The sequence below is a fragment of the Meles meles genome, chromosome 5 (genome assembly GCF_922984935.1).
Source record: "Meles meles chromosome 5, mMelMel3.1 paternal haplotype, whole genome shotgun sequence".
NCBI lineage: Eukaryota > Metazoa > Chordata > Mammalia > Carnivora > Mustelidae > Meles > Meles meles.
Genome location: NC_060070.1, coordinates 74,629,849 through 74,652,303, shown reverse-complemented (window position 1 = coordinate 74,652,303; position 22,455 = coordinate 74,629,849). Strand labels below are relative to the sequence as shown.

Sequence of the window (22,455 nt, the reverse complement as noted above, 5' to 3'; positions counted from 1 at the left end):
TCCTCAGTTTGGGTCATGATCCCAAGCTCCTGGGATCAAGCCCCATGTTCTCTGCTCAGTCGGGAGCCTGCTTCTCCTTCTCCCCGCTCAAGCTCTCTCTCGCTATCTCCGTCTCTCTCTCTCTCTCTCTCAAATAAATAAACAAAATCTTAAAAAAAAAAAAAGCTTAGATATAAAAAGTTTTCAATTTTCAACATCTGTGAACTTGTGCTGTCCTAACTCTCAACCACAGTTTCATGACTGTGAAGCTCAACAGAACATGTTACAAACATGCAGAAAAACCCCACTTTAGAAATATTGTTTTCTTGTCTTTAGTAAATATTTATACATATACTGGGCGGCCCAGATGGCTCAGTTGGTTAAGTGTCTGACTCTTGGTTTCGGCTCAGGTCATGGGCTTGGGGTCATGAGATCATGAGATCCAGTCCCACATCGGGTTCCTGGTCAATAGGAAGATTGCTTGAGAATCTTTCACTCTCCCCTTCCCCCAGACCCTCCCCATGCTGTCGCGTGCACACGCTCTCTCTAAAATAAGTAAATAAATCTCTTAAAAATACATAAATAAATAAATATATAAAGTATAAATTCATGTAGATAAATACTGGTATTCTGTTTTGATTTGCTAAAATTCTTTTTTAAAAATGTGGCAGGCCATATTTCCTTAGATTTTTGTATAATCTCATTCCTCATAAGACCACATGAAAGACTATCACTGTTGTGATAGTGGTTTCTCAAAAAGAGAAAAAAAGATTTTTTGTGCCTGAATACTTTAACCCCATGAAATATGAATAAATGCTTATTTTTTAAAATATTTTATTTATTTATTTGACAGATAGAGATCACAATTAGGCAGAGAGGCAGGCTGAGAGAGAGGGGGAAGCAGGTTCTCTGCTGAGCGGAGAGCCCGATGCGGGGCTCGATCCCAGGACCCTGAGATCATGACCTCAGCTGAAGGCAGAGACTTATTCCACTGAGCCACCCAGGCGCCCCTGAATAAATGCTTATTGAAAGCAATGCCATAATTTTCAGATTTGCCCTGCTTTTACTATCATGTCCTTAGCTGAGTAAGCCTAAAGAAAATTAAGTTCAATTAGCCATAAATAATTATGTTGGCATTAAAACAGGTGTAATTTTTTGCCATATGAACTCTCATATATGCATCAAATCCATAAAAGTCATGTTCATATAATGCACAATTCACTAAGTATCATTATTCACTGTACTTATTCAACCATTTTTAGAGTTAATTATTTAATGTCATACTTATCAAATTACAATCACAGTCATTAATCAGTAATAAGTTATTAAAAACATGGATGGTCTATAATGATAGGATTCACTACAGAATTTCATAAGCTCTTCGGGTGAGCAGAGCAAGAAAAAAGCCCTAAGTTTTATCCTTGGGCCAGAGGCAAGTGATAATGGCAAATAGGTGGTGGTCTTGAAAATGGAAATAATAATAATCATCTCACAAGATACCTCCAAGGATTAAATGTCTTTATAAACATTATGAATTATATTTACACATATTAACACTAAATTTGTGTACAGATAAGCATATATAAAGTTTCATTTATTTGCATATGTCATGTTAGATATATTTAGATATATTTATGGATAGACAAACACATATAAAATATATTTATATATGAATTACATACACTTACACACCCAAATCTATATACAAAGGGCAGAGCACAGTGCCTGGCCCATAATAAGGCTTCAGGATATAGGGCTACCATTAAAATTAATTACCTACCATAAACCATGTGCTGAAAGCAAACATTTATCCCTGACACTCTCTTAATCTAGTGCTTTATGCCATTTCTTTTCATCATTGAACTACCTTACTTTTTCCTGCTTCTCCACCAACACACAGGAGGATTTGAGGGTTTGGGGGGTTCTGTTGTTGCTGTTTGGCTTGACACGCTCCTCCTCTGTCCACACCTCCAATGTGGTCTTCACTGAGACCCACATATTTCTTCGGACCTGACATAGGGACTATAGGACAATCCCTGAAGAAACAAGTCTTCTTTCATCCACTTACGAATTTGTAATGATAAACCTGGTAATTCTACTACTCCTTTTAAGTCAGACATAACGTTTTTGATGGTCCAATATTCATTTGCATCTGAACCTTCTGTGGCAGCTTTAAACTCATTGGACTCTAACTGAATCATGCCTCCATCTTCAAAACCACTGCTGCTCTTGTAATAACTCTTCAAAGTCATATTTTTAAGTCATCTACCACATTTACTTAATCCAGGAACCTCAGGTCTGTCATCAGCTCCTCCCAGTTGCTCACTGCTTCTCATATACTTTCAAGTTCAGAAGACTGTACCCAAAAAGACCAACAGATTCTGTCTAGTCCCCATATTTAGAGCTGCTTTTAATTTCTGGTGTTTGTCTTACATCTACACAAACTAGCATGGATGGGGGGGGGGTTGTTGTTTTTTGGGTTTTTTTTTTTTTGCCTTTTTGACTTTTTGTAATCAGAAAAACACACTACAAAGTAACATCTTTTAAAAGTCCTATTGATTACAGAATAAATTCAGTATCTTTATTACAGTTCAGAAGCCATTCAAAATACGTCCGTAATTACCTGATTACCTACTATTCCCTGAGCTGTTCCTGAGCCATATTTTGAATGTTCAAGCTTGTAAAACACTCTAAGCACTTTTCTCTCATTCTGAGAACTTCTTACTTACCTGCTCATCTTCCACATAGGCTGTAGCACGAAGCAAAAAATGCCACCACCTCCTGTCAATCTTTCTCGGACTTCTTGGGTCATAAGCTGTGCTCTCCCCAGTGTTCTCAAAACAGTTCTTGTCTAGTAGAGCACCTTTTGCATTGTTTCATAAATTTTAAAAGCGAATTTTAAAATTTTAAAAACCAATCTCCTTTTACTGACTTATGGAGTTCTTAAGGACAAAAGCCATATTTCATTCTTTTATAGAAGGAAGAAAGAACAGAAGGAAGAAATGAAAGGAGATAGATATGTAATTTTAAGAAATAAGTTCCATGATTTTGGAGGGAGAAAAATAATATTTTTATATTCAAAATATGATGCTTAAAAGTTTTATCTCCCAAAAGGGGAAAAACATCTTCACAATATTTAAATTTTGCTATAAGAAACATATTTGAACATTGTATTTATGGACTCATTGAAGCAAAACTATGCTCTGACTTCTGCAAATGTGTGGTTTTATCAGCATTGTCCTTCTTGATAAAGAGTGAGAAAAATGGGTGATGGTGTCTAAATTCATTGTGAAGAGAATTCTAGCATTGTTTTAGTTGTTTTCCTAATTTAGATTGGTATGTCCACATTCCCGATTCTTTCAAGAGTAAATTGGAATGTACAAAGGCCCTTATATGGGGCTCTGCATGATTTCCTCTCTGATATAATTTCTGATCACTCTCCTCTTCCTTCCAATCTCACTGGTTTCTCACTTTTTTCCCTGAAATATGTGAATACATCCTTGCCATAACATTTTGCTGAAGATGTTCCCTAGGCTTGGAAAGCCATTCACCCAGATACCTGTTTGAATAACCCTCTCATTCTCTCAATTAGAGTGAACATTTTCTAACCTGAGTTGTTCCTGTGTAGAGATTTGCTTAGTTCTTCCATTACCTGAATTTAAGGCTTTAGAAAATTCGAGCTAACTCAACTAGATCCTCGATGTAAAGATAAGAAATAAAACTCTTCTAAAAGAAAACTATGCAGTAACGGGTTGAAATGCTCAAACCCTGGACATTCCAAAGAAAGGACTAGCCCTTTGACAGGCTTCTAAGAGATAAAACCTAAATCCTTGGAGTATCCTCCCTGAAAATAGTATTTCTGTACATCTGGATTCTTGGACTACACCAGATAGTATATGATAACAATGTGATTTATGACGAATGCCTGTTTTTATTCACACTGTTTCACCTGACCTTTACAGAGACTGGAGACTCAGTAGCTAGGGTCTGTTAACAAATATTCTCTGCCTGCGTGACTGCTCCAATAAAAACCCTGGACATGAAGGCACAGACGAACTTCCCTAAACTGGAGATACTCTGTGTTGTGACACATTAGTGCTACGAGATTTAAGTACTTTCCATATACCTCCACCAGGAAAGGACAACTGGCAGGTTTTGCCTGTTTTCTCATGAACTCTGCCCTATATTATGCCATTTTCCTTTCCTGATTTTAATCTGTATCCCTTCCCTATAATATACTATAACTGAGTATAACAGCTTTACTGAGCTCTGTATTCCTAAAAAAATCATCAAAACTGGGGGTCATCTGGGGAACTCCTCCAACATAAAGCATAGGGAGAAGCTTTTGTGATCTTGGGTTAGTAACATGAGAATAAAAACATGAGCCCTAAGGACAAAAAAAATTGATAAATTTGACTTCATCAAAATTTAAATTTTGTGTTTCAAAAGATGACATTAAGAAAATATTTGCCATTGTATACCCAGAATACAGAAATGATTTTATACAGATTTTTATATAAAAAAATAATAATTTTTTAAAAGATTTTATTTTTTTGACAAAGAGAGAGACACAGCGAGAGAGGGAACACAAGAGGGAAAACAGGCTTCCCACAGAGCAGACAACCTGATGCAGGGCTCCATCTCACCACCCTGGGATCATGACCTGGGCCGAAGGCAGCCACTTAACTGACTGAGCCACCCAGGCATCCCCCCAAAAATAGTAATTTTGTATACAGAATAACTCAATAACAAGAAGACAAAGACAGGCAAAAAAATTTGAAGAGATATTTCATTTTAAAAAGGACAAATTGCTATTAAGCACAAGAAAAAAAAAGTTCAACACCATTTGTCATAAGAAAATTAAAATAAAACTACAGTGAGATACTATTGAGCAAAATATAAAAAACAGACAATACAAAGTTTCAGTAAAGATTTGGAGAAACTGAAAAATCTTAATACATTGCAAATGGAAATGTAAAAATGATACAGTATTTATAGTATCTCCAAAAGGGAATAATACAAGAGTCCTTTTACTGGGTGTTGGAAAACAAAAGTGGTCTATCCATACAATAAAATACTAATAACAAGGAACAAAATACCTCTATATGCTACAACATGAATGAGCCTCAAAAATTATGCTAAGTAAAAAGAGCTAGATGCAAAAGACTAAATACTGTATGTGAAATGTGAAGGAAAGGCAAGTCTATAGATGGAAAGCATATCAGTGGTGGCCTAGGGCTGGAAATGCAAGTGACCATCATTAAGAAAGAGTCCAAGAGACTTCTTTGAGGAGATGGAAATGGTCTACAATCAGTGGTTCTTGAACAACTCTATAAATTGTACTAAAAAATCACTTAATTGTACGCTTATAATGGATGAATTTTATAGGCTAGAAAATTATACATCGATTAAACTGCAAGAAAAACCTTGTAGGAAGAGACAGAAAAATAAACAACAAGTGACTTACATGGTATGTAGGAAAGAGATGTTCCGCTACGAACAAAATGAGGAACATGATAAGAGAATATAGAGAAGGAAGATGGTAAATTTGCAGTATCAAATAGGGTGGCCAGGGTAAGCCTCATAGATAAAAGAGCTAGCCAAGGGGTGCCTGGGTGGCTCAGTGGGTTAAAGCCTCTGCCTTCGGCTCAGGTCATGATCTCAGGGTCCTGAGATCAAGCCCCGCATTGGGTTCTCTGCTCCATGAAAAGCCTGCTTCCTCCTCTCTTTCTGCCTTCCTCCCTGCCTGCTTGTGATCTCTGTCTGTCAAATAAATAAATAAAATCTTAAAAAAAAAAAAAAAAGAGTTAGCCAAGGTGGCATCCGGTAAAAGAGCTTGCCAGGAGCATGGAAGAGCATGAGCATAGTTTTAAGTTAAGAGCACATCCTTGGGCGCCTGGGTGGCTCAGTGGGTTAAGCCTCTGCCTTTGGCTCAGGTCATGATCTTAGGGTCCTGGGATCGAGTCCAGCATTGGGCTCTTTGCTGGGTGGAGAGCCTGCTTCCTCCTCTCTCCTCTCTCTCTCTCTCTCTGCCTACTTGTGATCTCTCTCTGTCAAATGAATAAATAAAAAAATCTTTAAAAAAAAAAAGAGCATATCCTCAAGTCTGAGGAACAGTGAAGAGGCTGGCATGGCTGGAAGGAGACTGCTAAACAGGAATTCATATAATTAATGGGAGTAAGGAGGGAAAAATAGAGGGCCTTATTACTCATTGTAAAGTTTTTACTTAAAAAAAAATGGAGAGCCATTGGAGGCTTTCTGCCAGGAGTGGCATAATCAGATGTACAACTTCAAAGTGTGACTCCGGATACTATGTTGAGAATAAATTTTAGATATGAATGAGTAGAAGCAGGGGGACCTGAAATTCAGCATATATTTTGATAATCCTGGCAATAAATTATGGTGGCTTAAACCAAGGAGCTTGTGGGGGAAAAAACAAAACATGGGAAAAGGAATTTTGGCATCAATTTTTCTCTTTTTTAAAGTTAATTCCAAATTTCATAAATATTAGAATGCATAAAATATTAATAGTATTTCTCTGATGAAGTAATTGATAATTTCATGTTTCTGCATTTGTCAATTTGCCAGTCATGTGTATACACTATTTCTATAAAGCAGAAAAACCAACTGTCTCAAAATCCAGTTCATTGAATGTGATCATAATGCAAGCAAACTTCCTTTTTTGCCAAATTTTTAAGTCAAAATGGTTACACAAGTGAGGCAAACGGTGATAAACAGTAATGTTAACAATATGGAGAGTAGCTAAAGAAGCAACGGACAATGTTTCCTGACCCAGAATGGTGAACTCACTTTCCCATGAACATGCAGTAGCATTATTACCAAGTAACTTTTCTGGCATTACAGGACTGTCTCCTTTGTATGTCTGATGTTTAATTTTTTTAAATTGATAATAAGTACAGTTCTAATCATAATAAATATAACCTGTATCAATCAGGGAAGTTAAGATTATGCTCATATAACAATATCAAAGTCTTAAAGATTTAAACAATAAAGGTGTATTTTTTATTCCATTACATGTCCACTACAGGTGGATGAGGGAAACCTATCTAATTATTATAGTCATTTAGGGACCCAAAGTGTCAAAGATTCCATTTTGACATGGTCTACCACAATGAAATATGTTAGATTATGAACAGGTTCATAAAACATCTCCCTCCAAATGATATACATTACTTCTGCTCTCATTCCATTGGCCAATACAAGGCCTATGGCTACAAAAGTCAGGAATTATAATCTTATAATGTACTCTAAAGGGAAAATTGGAATAAATGAATACCATTTTTTCTTTCTTCTTATTTGTTCCTTGGTGATAAACTATTCTTTCAAAGAACTGAACATGATAAGGTGACACAAGTCAAGTAATCTACAATTATAATTATTCATGAACTAGCTTACCCAGGCTTTAATCTGGGATTTATGATGACACTTAACGTTATCTCCTAACACAGATCTCTAAAGTAGGCTACAACACTCCATAGAGTATTAAAGATGTGAGGTAAGAGAATAAAATATGGGCTTCAATTCATGTTCATTTCTATATTAAACAAATAGGAAAATTAAGTTATACTAGTAGTTAATATAAGTGTTTCCTAATATTTAACTTTTTTTTTAAAGTTTTATTTATTTAAACAATCTCCACACCCAATGTGGGGCTCAAACTCACAAACCCAAGATCAAGAGCTGCATGCTTTTCTGACTGAGCCAGCCAGACATCCTTCTAATATTTAATTTTAAACTTTACTAATATTTACTATTAAAAAATCCTACTTTATTCCTACATCAAATGGTCACATGACAAAAATAGGCTACATTATACTAAGATTGGGAATTCCAAAAAATGAGAGTTAAAAGAATTGTCCTAATCAAGAAAAAGGAACCTTTGTGCACTGTTGGTGGGAATGTAAACTGGGGCAGCCACTGTGTAAAACAGCATGGAAGTTCCTCAAAATATTAAAAATAGAACTACCCTATGATCCAGTAATTGCGCTACTGGGGGTTAACCCACAAGAACATAAAAACATGAATTCAAAGGGTTATATACACACCCCTGTGTTTATGGCAGCATTATTTACAATGACCAAGATATGGAAGCAGCCCGTGATGACTGTGGTATAAAGATGCGGTGTATGTACAATGGAATACTATTCAGATTTCAAGAGTGAAATCTTGCCATTTGCAACAGCATGGATGGATCTAGAGAGTAAAATACGTAGTCAGAGAAAGGAAATGCTGTATGATTTCACTAATCTGTGGAATTCAAGGGGAAAAAAAAATAAACAAAGGGAGGAAAAAAGAGAGAGAGAGAGACAAACCTCCAAACAGACTCTTAACTCCAGAGAACAAACTGATGGTTATCAGATGGGAGGTGGGTGGAGGTGATCTGGATTAAGAGTACAGTTATCTTGATGGGCACCAAGTGATATATGAAACTGCTGAATCACTCTATTGTACACCTGACACTAATGTAACAGTATATGTTAACTACACTGGAACTGAATTTTTTTTTTTTAAATTGTCCTAATCATTCATTGACTTGCAATACTTCCATATAATGGATTTTTTATGCATCAAGTTAAGTTGATTTAAGAATTATTATAATCTAATTTTAACTATACTAACTCACAAAATAGACAATAACTTTTCAAGAGGCTCACAAAGACACTTGAGAATTGAAGACTACAGAGCCCATCAAGAAGAAAAGGGCTGAGTGACACATCTATTCCTAGTACTAACTTGTCATCAGCTGCATACAACTACTATCTAAAGAAGCTGCCAAAATCGGATTTATGAAGAGTATTTCACATATAGATTGACAGTCACCAACAGTAATGAAAATCTGCTCTAAGCATATGCTATATATAGTGCATATTGCTAATTTTCTCTTTACTTCTCTTACACTTTTTATTACAGTGTATGTTTTAGAATGACCATAAATGTCAATAAAGAAATGCACATATAAAGGGTACTTGTTCATTTTTTTTTAAACTGATGAATTCTATGATCAAATAAAGTCCTGATCAATTAAGTCACAGATGGGGCATTCCAGCCATGAGATCATTCTGTGGCCAAAACTGGCTTTTCAATTGTCTACCTGAAATTTCTACATGGATAAATAACAGATATTTATATGTCACATGACCACTACAGAGCTTTTGCATTCCCCACTGAAGCCCTCTTCCCCTGGTCTCCACAACCCCTCTATCGAATGCACAAACATCTATCTTCTCTTATGACTTTCCTTTCTGCTTTCTTCTCTATGTTAGAGGTGACAGGAATATTTTTCTACTCCCCAGACTAAGCTCTTTTTGGTCTCCAGATGTTTACACTAGCTTTTCACTTTGTCCGAAACATTCAACTCCTAGATCTTTTCTTGGCTAATTGTTCCTCAACCCTCAGGCCTCTGCTCCTAGATCAGTTCTTCAGAGTGGCCTTTCCTGATCACTTTATGTTACAGGCCCCCACTGGCTTCCCCACCTGCCAGAAGAATACGTACACCTAGAGCCTTCAAGGCCTACACAATCTGTGTCTACCCACATCCTCAGCCTCATCCCCATCAGCCTCCCTTCAGCTTCTTTCTCACCGGCTTCCTCCGAGTTGCCTGATTAGATGAAGAAAGGGGTTAGGTGGTTTGCACTTGCTCTGTCCTCTATGGGAATGTTCTTCCAGATCTGTGAAAGGCTTATTTCTTCAGTTTATTCTGGCCCCTGCTCAAATTTCATCTCATCAGAGATACTTGCCTTAATCATCCTATCAAAAACACATCCCTGGGGTGCCTCAGTGGCTCAGAGGGTTAAGCCTCTGCCTTTGGCTCAGGTCATGGCCTCCAGGTGCTGGGATCAAGCCCCGCATCAGGTTCTCTGCTCAGCGGGGAGCCTGCTCCCCAGCCCACACTCTGCCTACTTGTGATCTCTCTCTGTCAAATAAATAAATAAAACATCTTTAAAAACAAAAACAAAAACGCATCCCTTCTGTCTGCCTGTTTAGTTCCTAGGTAGTTTTCATGGCACTTGTAAATATTTTAAATCAATCACTTGTTTGTCATTTGTTCAATGCACTGGAATATAGAATCCAGTAGGATAGGGGCTTTCTGTTTTTCCCCCACTGTAATTCTAGCCTGTTGAGCAATACCTCATCAATATTATCATACTATTCCCTACTGAGCTTCACTTGATATTTCTCTGTAAAACAAGCTGTTAGGATCACTATAGTAGAATCATTATCCTTGCTTTATATAATTATATTTTAAGTTAATTTCTAGGAGTCAGATGTTTATACATATTATATATTGACAAATACTGCACAATTGATTCCTAGAAAGTCTATAATGGTTTACATACCCACTGATCATGCCTCCTCTCATTTCTATACATTCATGCCTACAAGTTTTGTGAATCTTTTTGATATCTGTGATCTCAGAGGTGATTAAGAATGATTTATTACTTATTAGCATTTTATGATTAATAAATTTGAAAAATTTGGGGGCGCCTGGGTGGCTCAGTCGTTAAGCATCTGTCTTTGGCTCAGGTCATGATCCTAGGGTCCAGGGATCAAGGCCGGCATCAGGCTCCCTGCCCAGCGGGAAGCCTGCTTCTCCCTCTCTCACTCTCCTTGCTTGTGTTCTCTCTTTTGCTGTCTCTCTCTCTCTCTCTCTCTCTGTCAAATAAATAAATAAATAAATCTTAAAAAAATTTTTGAATAAATAAAATAAATTTGAAAAATTTTTATATAATTTCTGGCATATGAATTGCCCTTTACATATTTTTCCATTTTAAAATTCTTATTCATTTTTTTTTTTACCAGACAGAATAGATTTTATTTATTTATTTTTTTTCAGCGTAACAGTATTCATTCTTTTTGCACAACACCCAGTGCTCCATGCAAAACGTGCCCTCCCCATCACCCACCACCTGTTCCCCCAACCTCCCACCCCTGACCCTTCAAAACCCTCAGGTTGTTTTTCAGAGTCCATAGTCTCTTATGGTTCGCCTCCCCTCCCCAATGTCCATAGCCCGCTCCCCCTCTCCCAATCCCACCTCCCCCCAGCAACCCCCAGTTTGTTTTGTGAGATTAAGAGTCATTTATGGTTTGTCTCCCTCCCAATCCCATCTTGTTTCATTTATTCTTCTCCTATCCCCCTACCCCCCCATGTTGCTTCTCCATGTCCTCATATCAGGGAGATCATATGATAGTTGTCTTTCTCCGATTGACTTATTTCACTAAGCATGATACGCTCTAGTTCCATCCACGTCGTCGCAAATGGCAAGATTTCATTTCTTTTGATGGCTGCATAGTATTCCATTGTGTATATATACCACATCTTCTTGATCCATTCATCTGTTGATGGACATCTAGGTTCTTTCCATAGTCTGGCTATTGTAGACATTGCTGCTATAAACATTCGGGTACACGTGCCCCTTCGGATCACTATGTTTGTCTTATTCATTTTTGTTTATTGTTTTTTAATGATTTTATGAACATTTATGCATTTTTTAATAAAGAAGTTTTCTATTTCACAAGTTCAGTTTTTCATTTTTTAAAATCCCTAGTTTAATATATTCTTCTATGGTTTCTCTGAGTGTTTTTATTGTTAATGTTTTAACTTTTAATGTTTTTTTCTCCATATTTAATTTATGTTGGTACATGTAACAGCAGTGGAATTCAGATTAGTTTTATTTTACATTTTAGAAATTATTATTATTATTTTTTGAGATTTTATTTATTTATTTGACAGAGATTACAAGTAGGCAGAGAGTCAGGCAGAGAGAGAGGAAGAAGCAGGCTCACTGCCCAGCAGAGAGCCCAATGCGGGGCTCGATCCCAGGACCCTGGGATCATGACCTGAGCCGAAGGCAGAGGCTTTAAGCCACTGTGCCATCCAGGCACCCTGATCTTAGAAATTATTGATCAGCTTTCCCCATTATATATCAACATATGGCAATCATAATAATAGTTAAGATTTCCTGTAAGATATCTATGGGCCAGTCATTTTGCTAAGTATTTTACGTACAATAGCTCAATTAATCTTCGTATCAATCTTCAGGGTTATGATGAAGTCCATTTTTCTTGAAAGAGGGACAGAGAAAATGTCAAACATTGTAAGTTGACTGTGAAATCATCTCTCATTTGTAACAGCCAGGAGGCAGAGTCTTGAGTTTTTAACCTAATTTTATGCATCATATCAATAGTGCGATTTAATATGAGCAACATATTATTAGAGTATCATCCTGCCTATTATTACTGTGGTTAAGTGGGAGCATTCAAACCAGTGCCACTTTTTCTCAAGTTCCCTCAAACCTTTCTTCTCCCAAAATCTCCTGTCATGGAATCATAACCACAAGATAGGCAAACCCTGGTTCGACTTTTTATACTACTAGAAGAAGCAAAAAGAATACAAAGAATATGTTTCCCTGAACTAAAAATAAGACACCAAAATACTGAGTGTAGATGCTTAGAAAAAATATTCCAAAAGAAAACTGGAAAAGTCATATTATTATCTAACAAAATAGACCTTAATAAAAAAATCATTTGGGAAAAGGATGACAAAAGTAGAGTAAGAAGCTATAACCCTCATTAACATAAGCACATGCAACAACTCAACCTCAAAAATAAAAGAGAGAAATGAGGAATGGTCTAGACAAGTGAACAGAAAAAGGATTTCTTTTATATAACCCTTTCAGAAAATGATAAAGCAGATGAAAAATACACAATGAGAGCAAGATTCAAAAACAAAACAATGAAAAACTCAAGCTACTTGGTATATATGGGGAAATGTTATACCAAACAATAAAACATATGCTTTCTTTGAACACATGTGAAATACTTCCAAAGTAGGTTATGTCATACCATAAAGTGATAGAAGTCTTAATCAATTTCAAAGAAACAATGTAGTACAGATTATTATTTTCTAACAGACAACAAAATTATTAAGGGCAAAAGAAAAGCTAAGAATAGCTAAATAGCTAAAGAAATCCCATATTATCAGTAAATAAATAAAATAGTCATTAGATTAAAAGGAATAAACTGTGAGCTGCATAATCAATCCTACCTGACAAAATTCACAAGACACAGTTAAAGAAGTACTTAAAGGAAAAATTACAGTTTTAAACTACAACCAAGAGAATCATGAAATGTCTTTAAAACGACTACTGATTCAACCTAGGATACTAAAGAATAAGCAAAGGAGCAAAAAGAGAAATGAAAGAAAATAATGAAAATCAAGTCGGAAATCAATGAAAGAAGCAAAAGAAGAGGGCATATTAACAAACCAAATTCTGATTTTCCTCCCCAAAATTCTGTGGTCAGTCAATAGTTCTTATAGGGGAGTCCTACCAAACTTTAAGGAAAAATTCCAAAGTTTTTTTTAATTACCCAGAAAATAGAAAACAACAAAAATCTCTATAGCTAATTTTAGGAAGTTAGTGTTGCCTTGAATTGAAAACAGATGAATTTATTGACTCATTTCAAATGTGATTAAATGTAAAAATCTTAAATATCAATTCTACAATTGTATTTTGAAAATGTATATATAATATGAAAGGATCTTCAACTTGAAAATTCTTTTTTTTTTTAAAGATTTTATTTATTTGACAGAGAGAGATCACAAGTAGACAGAGAGGCAGGCAGAGAGAGAGAGAGGGAAGCAGGCTCCCTGCTGAGCAGAGAGCCCGATGCGGGACTCGATCCCAGGACCCTGAGATCATGACCTGAGCCGAAGGCAGCGGCTTAACCCACTGAGCCACCCAGGCGCCCCGAAAATTCTTTTTTTTTAAGATTTTATTCATTTATTTGTGAGAGAGAGAGAGAGAAAGAGCATGAGTCGGGGGAGGGGCAGAGGGAGAAGCAGTCTCCCCGCTGAGCAGGGAGCCCCATGCAGGACTCCATCCCAGGACCCTGGGACCATGACCTGAGCTGAAGGAAGATGCTTAATCCACTAAGCCTTCCTAAAAATTCTTAAAAAAAAAAAAAGATTTATTTAATTTATTTTTTAGATTATTTATTTGACAGCGAGAGAGAGAGAGCCCGCCTGTGCATAAGCAGGCAGAGCAGCAGGCAGAGGGGAGGAGAAGCAGGCTCCCCAATGAGCGGGGAGCCTGATGGAGGACTCAATCCTAGGACCCTGAAATCATGACCTGAGCAAAAGGCAGAAGTTTAATTCACTGAGTCACCCAGGCACCCCAGATTTATTTTTTTTTCTGAGAGAGAGAGCATGTGCATGTGAGTAGGCACGCAAGTAGGAGTGGGGGTAGAGAGAGAGAGAGATTCTTCAAGCAGACTCCCTGCTGAGCACAGAGCCCCATGCAGGGCTTGATCCCAGAACCCTGAGCTCATGACCTGAGTGGAAACCAAGAGTCAGACACTCAACTGACTGAGTCACACAAGCGCCCCTCAACTCAAAAATTCTTTAAAGGTAATGTACATTAATAGACTAAAGAAACCAAAGTACATTATTATCTTAATCAATGAAGAAAAAATATTCATGGAGTTCAATATCTATTTACTATGAAAATACCTAGAAAGCAAGGAATAGATGAAAACTTCCTTAATTCAGTGAAGGTTAAATACCAATCTTAGAACATTAGGCTTAAAGAAATTTTTTATGTATTTTCTTTATGATAGGAATTAGACAAGTATTCCCATTATTGCTTAAATAGTTTTGAAGGCCCTGGCCTACAATATAAAGATAAGGGGAAGAAAAGGTTGCAAAACATAGTAGGAAAGAGATGCAACTCTTGATACTTTCTACTGGTATCGATATCTATTGGTTTTAGGAAAACCAACACAATAAAAAAGATAAGCTATTAGAATTAACAAGAGTTCATCAGTACCACTGATATTTACTTGATTCCTCTATGTCAGTGATAGTCCATGAGAAAACAGAAGAAATATGATTATCAGTCAATATAGCAATACATATATATATGTTTACATTTGTGGATTCTAGAAACTAATCTAGGAGACATTTTATTGAACTCTAATACTTTATCTAGATGGGTTTTGTTTATGTTTTAATGAGAGAGAAACTATGCTTGCACATAGGAAGACCTTACTATTTAAAAATCTGAATCATAATTAAAAGATCTCTATATTAGAAATCCCAGGTCAGAATGGCTTCATGTGGAAGTCTACTAAATATTTAAATGAGAAGTAACACTAAATTTGCATATTTTAGAAGACCCCATCCAAGAAATTCTATTAATGTCAACATAACTCAGTACAAAAACATGGTTAGGAAACTATAAGAAATAAAAATTATAAGCTAATTTCGTTCTCCAAAAGAGATACAAAAATCCTAAAAGAAAAAAAAAATTAGTAAACCAAATTTAGTGCTATATGACCAGGTTAGTTTTATTCCACAGGGAAAACGTTTATTCAACATTTTAAAAATCAATATATACAAAAAACATATAATCATCACAAAAGTCACAGAAATAATATGTGATAAATTAAACATACATTCATGACTTAAAAAATTATCAGAAAATGGAAACTTATTTAACTTAAAACATACTTCAGGATGAATTACTGAAACCTCTTTGTGGTTGTGCCTTTTTTATCATTATTCCTATTCAGTATTATAGTAGAAGCACTAGTCAGTTCCTTAACTGAAGGAAAAAAAAATACAATAATTGGAAGGAATAAATAAGATACATCAATATTCATATAATAATAAATCTGTACATAACAAATCAAAATAACCTAAAGGTATTATTTTTAGAATTCAAAAAACAAAGAAAGAGAAAATGAAAGTTTCAAAAGATATTATTTATAATGGAATGAAAAAGTCAAATTAATAATAAAAGGAGGTACAAGAACTCCACAAAAAAAAAGCTATAAAATGAAAGGAGATCTATATAACTAGATATCTATACCAGGTTTACGGGTCAGAAGACTTAATTTAAAATGATGCCAAGTCTCTCTCAAGCAAGGCATTGCTAAGCAAAATGCCAAGAAGACTTTTGTGAAAGTTGATAAGTTAATTCTAAAGTGTAAACAAAAATTCAAACTGCCCAAATTGAAGGAGAATAATAAATTGGAAGAACTTATTCCATAGTATAATTCTCAAATTTGGCTGCATATTATAGTCATCAGGGATATTTTACAAAACCTGATGGTGATACTGTATCTTTTACATAATCAAATCCTTATCTTTAAGGAGAAATCCAGCATCGTTATTTTTTTATATTTTCCAGGTGTTTCATGTGCATCCAAATTTGAGAGCCACAGCTTTTGCAACATATTATCATATACAATATAAATTATGTATTATTCCAAATATGTGTTAATTAAGATAGGGTGAAACTAATGTAAGGATAACAATTAGTCGAATGGGACAGAATAGAAGCTATGGAAAGAGACCCACACATGTATGGACACTGTTTATGACTAATATAGCACAGTAAAGCAGTAAGAAAAAGACAGTTTTTCAATGAAAGTCATTGCACCAATTGGTTCTATGGAAGAAAAAAATAATCACTGATCGCACTCTCAAATCATATACAAAAAATATCAATTCTAGTAGACTGCAGATCTAAAGGAGGGAGTAAACAAATAGGATAGATGCTAAGAGAACATCTTCATGAACTTAAGGTAAAGAAAATCTTCTTTGACAACACACAAAAAGGAAAATAATTATTAACTGACTACACTAACACTAAAATTAGAAACTTCCATTCATCAAAAGCTGCCATTTAAAATATAAAATGTCAATCTATAGACTAAGAGAGGATATTTGCAACACAAGTTGATGACAAAAGGTCAGGACCCACTATATATATATATATATATATATACACACACACACACACATATGTAAGTGTGTGTGTATAATCAATAAAAAGAAGTTACAAAATCCAATAAATAGATGAGCAAGGGACATGAAAAATGTTATCATAAAATAGCATTTCTGGGGGCACCTGGCTCAGTCAGAGGAGTGTGCAACACTTGATCTCAGATTTGTGAGTTTGAGCCCCACGTTGGGTGTGGAGATTACCTGAAAATAAAATCCTTAAAAAAATAAAATAGTATTTCCAAAAGGCCAATAAACATATGAAAATGTGACCAATCTCATTAGTCACCGGGGAGATTCAAACTCAAACCATGAGCTACCATTATACTCTAACCAGAATAACTGCAATCACAAAGACTGATAACATCAAATGTATTGCCAAAGACGCAGATTACTTGGGACTCCCAAACACATGCTGCTAGTGGGAATGCAAATTAGTATAACTACTTTGAAAACCTGTTTTACGTATCTATCAAGGCTGAACATACACATACCATATGACATGGCAATTCCACTTATGTATATACCCAAGTAAATGCACAGACATGTGAACACACATGTACAGACATGTGAACATGCTTGTACAAGAATGTTCATGACAACGTTACTGGTAACAGCTCCAAACTGGAAATAATCCAAATGCCCATGAGCAATAGAATGGATATATAAATTGTGGTATAGTTAACTAAGAGAATATTATACACATTAAAATGAATAAGTTATATAGAACATCATGGACGGATTTCACAAAGATAATGTTGAATATATATGCCAACCAAAAAAGAACACATACTATAATTTTTTCACTTATGTAAAGTTCATAAATGGACAAAAGTCAGGATAATGGTTACCTTTGAGGAGGATGGCAGATAATGATTGAGAAAGGGCACAAACTGGGGCTTTTAGAATATTTGCAATTTTCTATTTCTTGACTTGAGTGTTGGCTCTATAAATGTGTTTACCTTGTGAAAACTCATCAAACTGTACATTCTTTTCTCTTTCTTATTTATTTATTTATTTATTTGACAGAGAGAGAGCGCGCACAAGTTGGCAGAGCAGCAGGCAGAGCAGCAGACAGAGGGAGCTTCTTGCTGAGCAAGAAGCCTGACATGGGGCTCATCCCAGGACCTTGGCATCATGAGCTGAGCTGAAGGCAGTTGCTTAACCAACTGAGCCACCCAGGTACCCCTGTACATTCTTTTCTCTTAACTGAAGTATAATACAGTAGTAAAATATTTAAGAATGATGATAGTCAGAACACATGGAGAAATAAGCTATCTTCTTTTGTAAGACTTAATATAAAGATGTTAAATTTTCTCAAGTTAATCTATAAACTCAATACAACCTGATGAAAATTCTAGTAGAATTTCTTCGGTAACAAAATTAATTTCTTTGAAAACACAATTACACGTCTATGAATAGCTAAGTCGACATAGCAAAAAGGAGTAAAAACAAGGGTCTGGTCTCTACATGAAATATATTACAACGCTTAGCCTGGAACCATTGTTACACACATAGGGTGATTTGAGAACAACCGAAAAAAAAGACGAGTGGAGTAGAAGAAATATTTCAGAGACAGACTAATCCAGATGTGAGCTCAAATATGATTTAAAGTAGCAACACAAATAAATTGGGAAAGATGACTAGCTTAGTAAATGGTACTGGGAAATCAGGTTTATTATATGGAAAAATCTAAAATTGGATCGCTCTACAATGTATCACAAAGTGTCTTCCAAGTGGATTAAAAACTAAATGAGAAATATAAAACTGTAAAGTTGATATACAATAATAAAGAAAAATATCTTTGTAACTTCTCATGCAAAGCTTCAAAAGCACAAACCATGAGACAAAAAAAAAAAAAAATGATTTGGGGCCGGCTTAGGAACAAAGATACATTTCATAATATGGTCTGATTCCACATAATTAATTTACAAATGAATTCAACAAAACCCTATGTCAAGCTGATAAGGACAGCAGGTAGGTGTGTGTATGTGTGTATGAGCTAGATCTGACATTTGTCAATCTTTATTTCATAATATAATATCTAAAACACTATTCTATCTATGAATGGGACAGATTTGCCTACCAACAGTTATTTAACTTAATTTCCCAGTAGTTTTTTTGAATCTAATTCTACCACTCTTGTGACTAGAAATGTTTATTTTCCTAGAAAATAACTCTTTGTCTTACATGTTTTCAAACTCACTCCTTAAAGATTCTAAGGTATATTCCGTAGGATTTAACATTCCTTTAATGAATTAATACAGTAAGTCACTTCAAAACACACTAACTTATTATTCAAGAATCTTAGCTGAACTCTAACTTTTCAACATAGATTCTTACAAATCATTTTGATTAGCAGATATTAATTTCTATGCCTTCAAATCAGAATGTCATTATTTAAGGAATTAGAGGAGTTAGGCCACTACAGAAAAAGTGAAAGAAATGTTGGCATAAGCAACACTGCAAAGTGGTTAAGAGTTTGGTTAGTTTTTCTTTCTAAACACTTTGTTTTTAATCGCTGTTTTATTAAAAAAAAACACTAAATTTTATTTTGCATATTCTAGAGATATAAACAGGCATAGTAACTCTTCACTCTTGGAGTATAACCCATTTCAAAGAAGAGACATGTTGGACTGTTAAGAGGCCTACAAAAAAGCTCAAAAAGCTTCACTTAATTCCTTTTCCTTTACCTACCCCGGTCTCCTATCTAGTTTATTCTCTCTAGCACTCTGGGATTGTAACCACCTATCCGTTAATTACTTTCTCTCTCTTGTGATCACCTTTCTTTCAACAGAACTCACATATTTTCTATTAAAATTTCCCCTCCAGTTCCTTATTAGCAGTTTCTAGCAGCCAAGGGAGAAGAGGGTGCTTACCTTCAAAATAGATGCCTGACTGGACTTCTAGGACCCTAGGAAGGGTCCTGAGGTCAAGGGAGTGAACAAACTCTTCCAGGGACAATGCCATGGCTTGGGTCTTGCACAGTTCAAGCACTTACAGAAGCTCCTGCCTTCTGGGTGCCACTTGTTTGCAAATGTTGTCCCTGCTGGTCATTCCTCTTTCAGGCAGGCAAGGATGTCACACTAGAGTCCCACTAGGGTGGAGTAGCTCTATGTGGGGAGGACTGTGAGGAGGGAAGGAGGAGGAAGGGGACAAAAGGTGTGACAGCTCTTTTGTTCTCATTGTGGCTTCATTTCCTTCTGACACTGAAGCAGAACAGGATGGGGGGGGGGCGGTGAGCATGTCTGAACAGACAACGCCAAAAAAAATCAAGAGTTGGTAAGTAGCTCACTCTGTCTGTTGCCAGCCCAGGTGCGCCTCTACAACACTGGCAAGACTGTTGGGAGTTAGGGCTGCATGTGGCTTTTTGAACCAGAAAAGAACAGGAATACAGGACTAGAGTCTAATCTTAAAATGGCACCATGTTAATTCTTTATGTCTTTAGCTCATTTCTAAAGTTTGGCTTTGTGCCTTATTTGCATACTCTCAGTGCTTTCACAATAAATTTGGTTACAAAAGTGCTCTGTGTCAGCTCTTTTGAGAAATCTGATACTCTGAAGAGAGAGGATCGAAACCACTTTATATTGTTCCACATTAAAAATTTTGCTGAATCTTAAAGGAGGGTGGGGGAGGGACACAATATGCAAAATGATACAGTAAGTTAATCCAGTAGGTTAATACGAATTTTCTAATCACTACAGAATAGTGAAAGTATCTAAATCTGTTGTAAGGAAACTGGGTTTCCTGGGTTTAACTCTCTTTAGATGTATAGGTGACTTCAGCCTTATTGTCTCTGTTCGTCATTTGGCTCAATTATTAAATGAAAAAAAAAAAAAAAGTAGAAGGAGTCAATGAATCAAGCAATTTCTCCCCAGACTAAAATTCTGCATTTCAGATTCTGTGGTCCAAATAGTAGGGAGCGGGAAATGTCCAAAGTCAAAGAAGCAAGAGAACCCTTGTTGAAACAGATCCCTTAAAAATTCCCCCTCTCAGGGGTGCCTGGGTGGCTCAGTGGGTTAAAGCCTCTGCCTTCGGCTCAGGTTGTGATCCCTGGGAGAGAACCCCACATGGGGCTCTCTGCTCAGCAGGGAGCCTGCTTCCCCCTCTCTCTCTGCCTGCCTCTCTGCCTACTTGTGATCTCTGTCTGTCAAATGAATAAACAAAATCTTAAAAAAAAAAAAATCCCCCCCTCTATTCTTTGTATTTAGCACAAACAATGTTTTATACCTAGTTTATACAACTCAAGTTGATATTTTCTTTCCTTTTTTTTTTTTAAAGATATTATTTATTTATTTGTCAGAGAAAGAGAGCACAACTGCAGGGGAACTGCAGGCAGAGGGAGAAGCAGGCTTCCTGCTGAGCAAGGAGCCCCCATGAGGGACTAGATCCTCATGACCTGAGCTAAAGGCAGCCGCTTAACCAACTGAGCCACTCAGGCATCCCTCCAGTTGATGTTTTCTAAGTCTCTTTAAGGATTAAATAAAGGAAGACTCGTTAGTATAGATACAGGTGAAAGATACTAAGAAACTGCACATTCTCCTTATAAACTGGGGACTCTGACTATCTGTTGGGAAACTGTTATAGCTTCAGGCTGCAGAGTATAGCTAGACCGAGGGGGTCAGGGCTCACCCCAGCTCCACCATTCCCTTCACATAAATGACCAGGCAATAAAAACACAACCTTATTGTGATATAGAGCTTACAAAACTCTTTCAGCTAAAATCATATTTGACATTTGCAATAATCTGCTTGGCTTCATTTCTTTCTTTACAAAACTAGAATTTATGGGGTCCGATTCATAGTTTTTCACTAGTAGCTTCTACTTCCTCACTTGGAACTATTTTGTCCCAAAAATCTCCCAAACTTGATCAGTCTGCCTCCTGCACACCCAAGCTCAGGCTCTTCAATTGGCTGCAAATACTGTTTACAACCTAATAGCATATCTTACATTGCAGATCATAGTAAAAAAGGCTGCTGACGGCTCCTTAAAAATCATACATCTTTTAGAACTGGTGCCACAACCAATTTCATTTCAAACTTACTCCAAGCTAGATTTTACTTGCTTTTTTGTTTGTTTGTTTTTATTTTTGTCTTTTAATTTTCCCAAATCAACTTTCTATCTTACTAGCCAATAAAGCCTTTTTGAAACATCACCTGTATCTTAGTTATCTATGCTATCCCTGCTTCTGTTCTTCCAACAGATAACCCTTGGTTTCCGCTATAATCTGATTCTCTTATGTTACCAATCTTAGTTAATGACACTACCATTCTACCAGTTTCCCAAGCCAGAAGGTTGCATCATGGGAGAAGCCATTTCTGGCCTCTGAATCCCTCAATCCCTCACTGTCACTCATTCTGTTCTTGTTCTGTATCCCCACGGTTACTACTTTAGTCTAGACAGAAATCACTTCTGACACCGTAGGCAAGGAATTCGTGACATGAACACCCAATACAAAACTGACAAATAAAAATTTTGAGAAGGTACTTGAATCTAAAGTGGATGACTACAGCTGAACAACTGAAACAGTAAATTACAAGTGCAATAATAATGATCTCATATTAATGAGAGCTCAGAAACAAACCGGAGTACAATGATTTCCTATATGGAAAAGGTGAAATTCCAACGCAGTAGAGAAAAATGTTTTATTCAACAAATAGTTGTTAAAT

The 22,455-nt window shown here is 36.1% G+C and overlaps 1 protein-coding gene across 1 annotated transcript in view; it reads right to left on the bottom strand.

Moving 5' to 3' along the window:
* THEMIS (thymocyte selection associated) overlaps positions 1–19,928 on the bottom strand; it is a 199,245-nt gene extending 179,317 nt beyond the window's left edge. The window contains exon 1 of the mRNA XM_046004350.1: positions 19,666–19,928. Coding sequence (XP_045860306.1) covers positions 19,666–19,756 — 91 coding nt within the window. The 5' untranslated portion in view covers positions 19,757–19,928. The remainder of the gene's footprint in view (positions 1–19,665) is intronic.
* Positions 19,929–22,455: the final 2,527 nt, after the last annotated feature.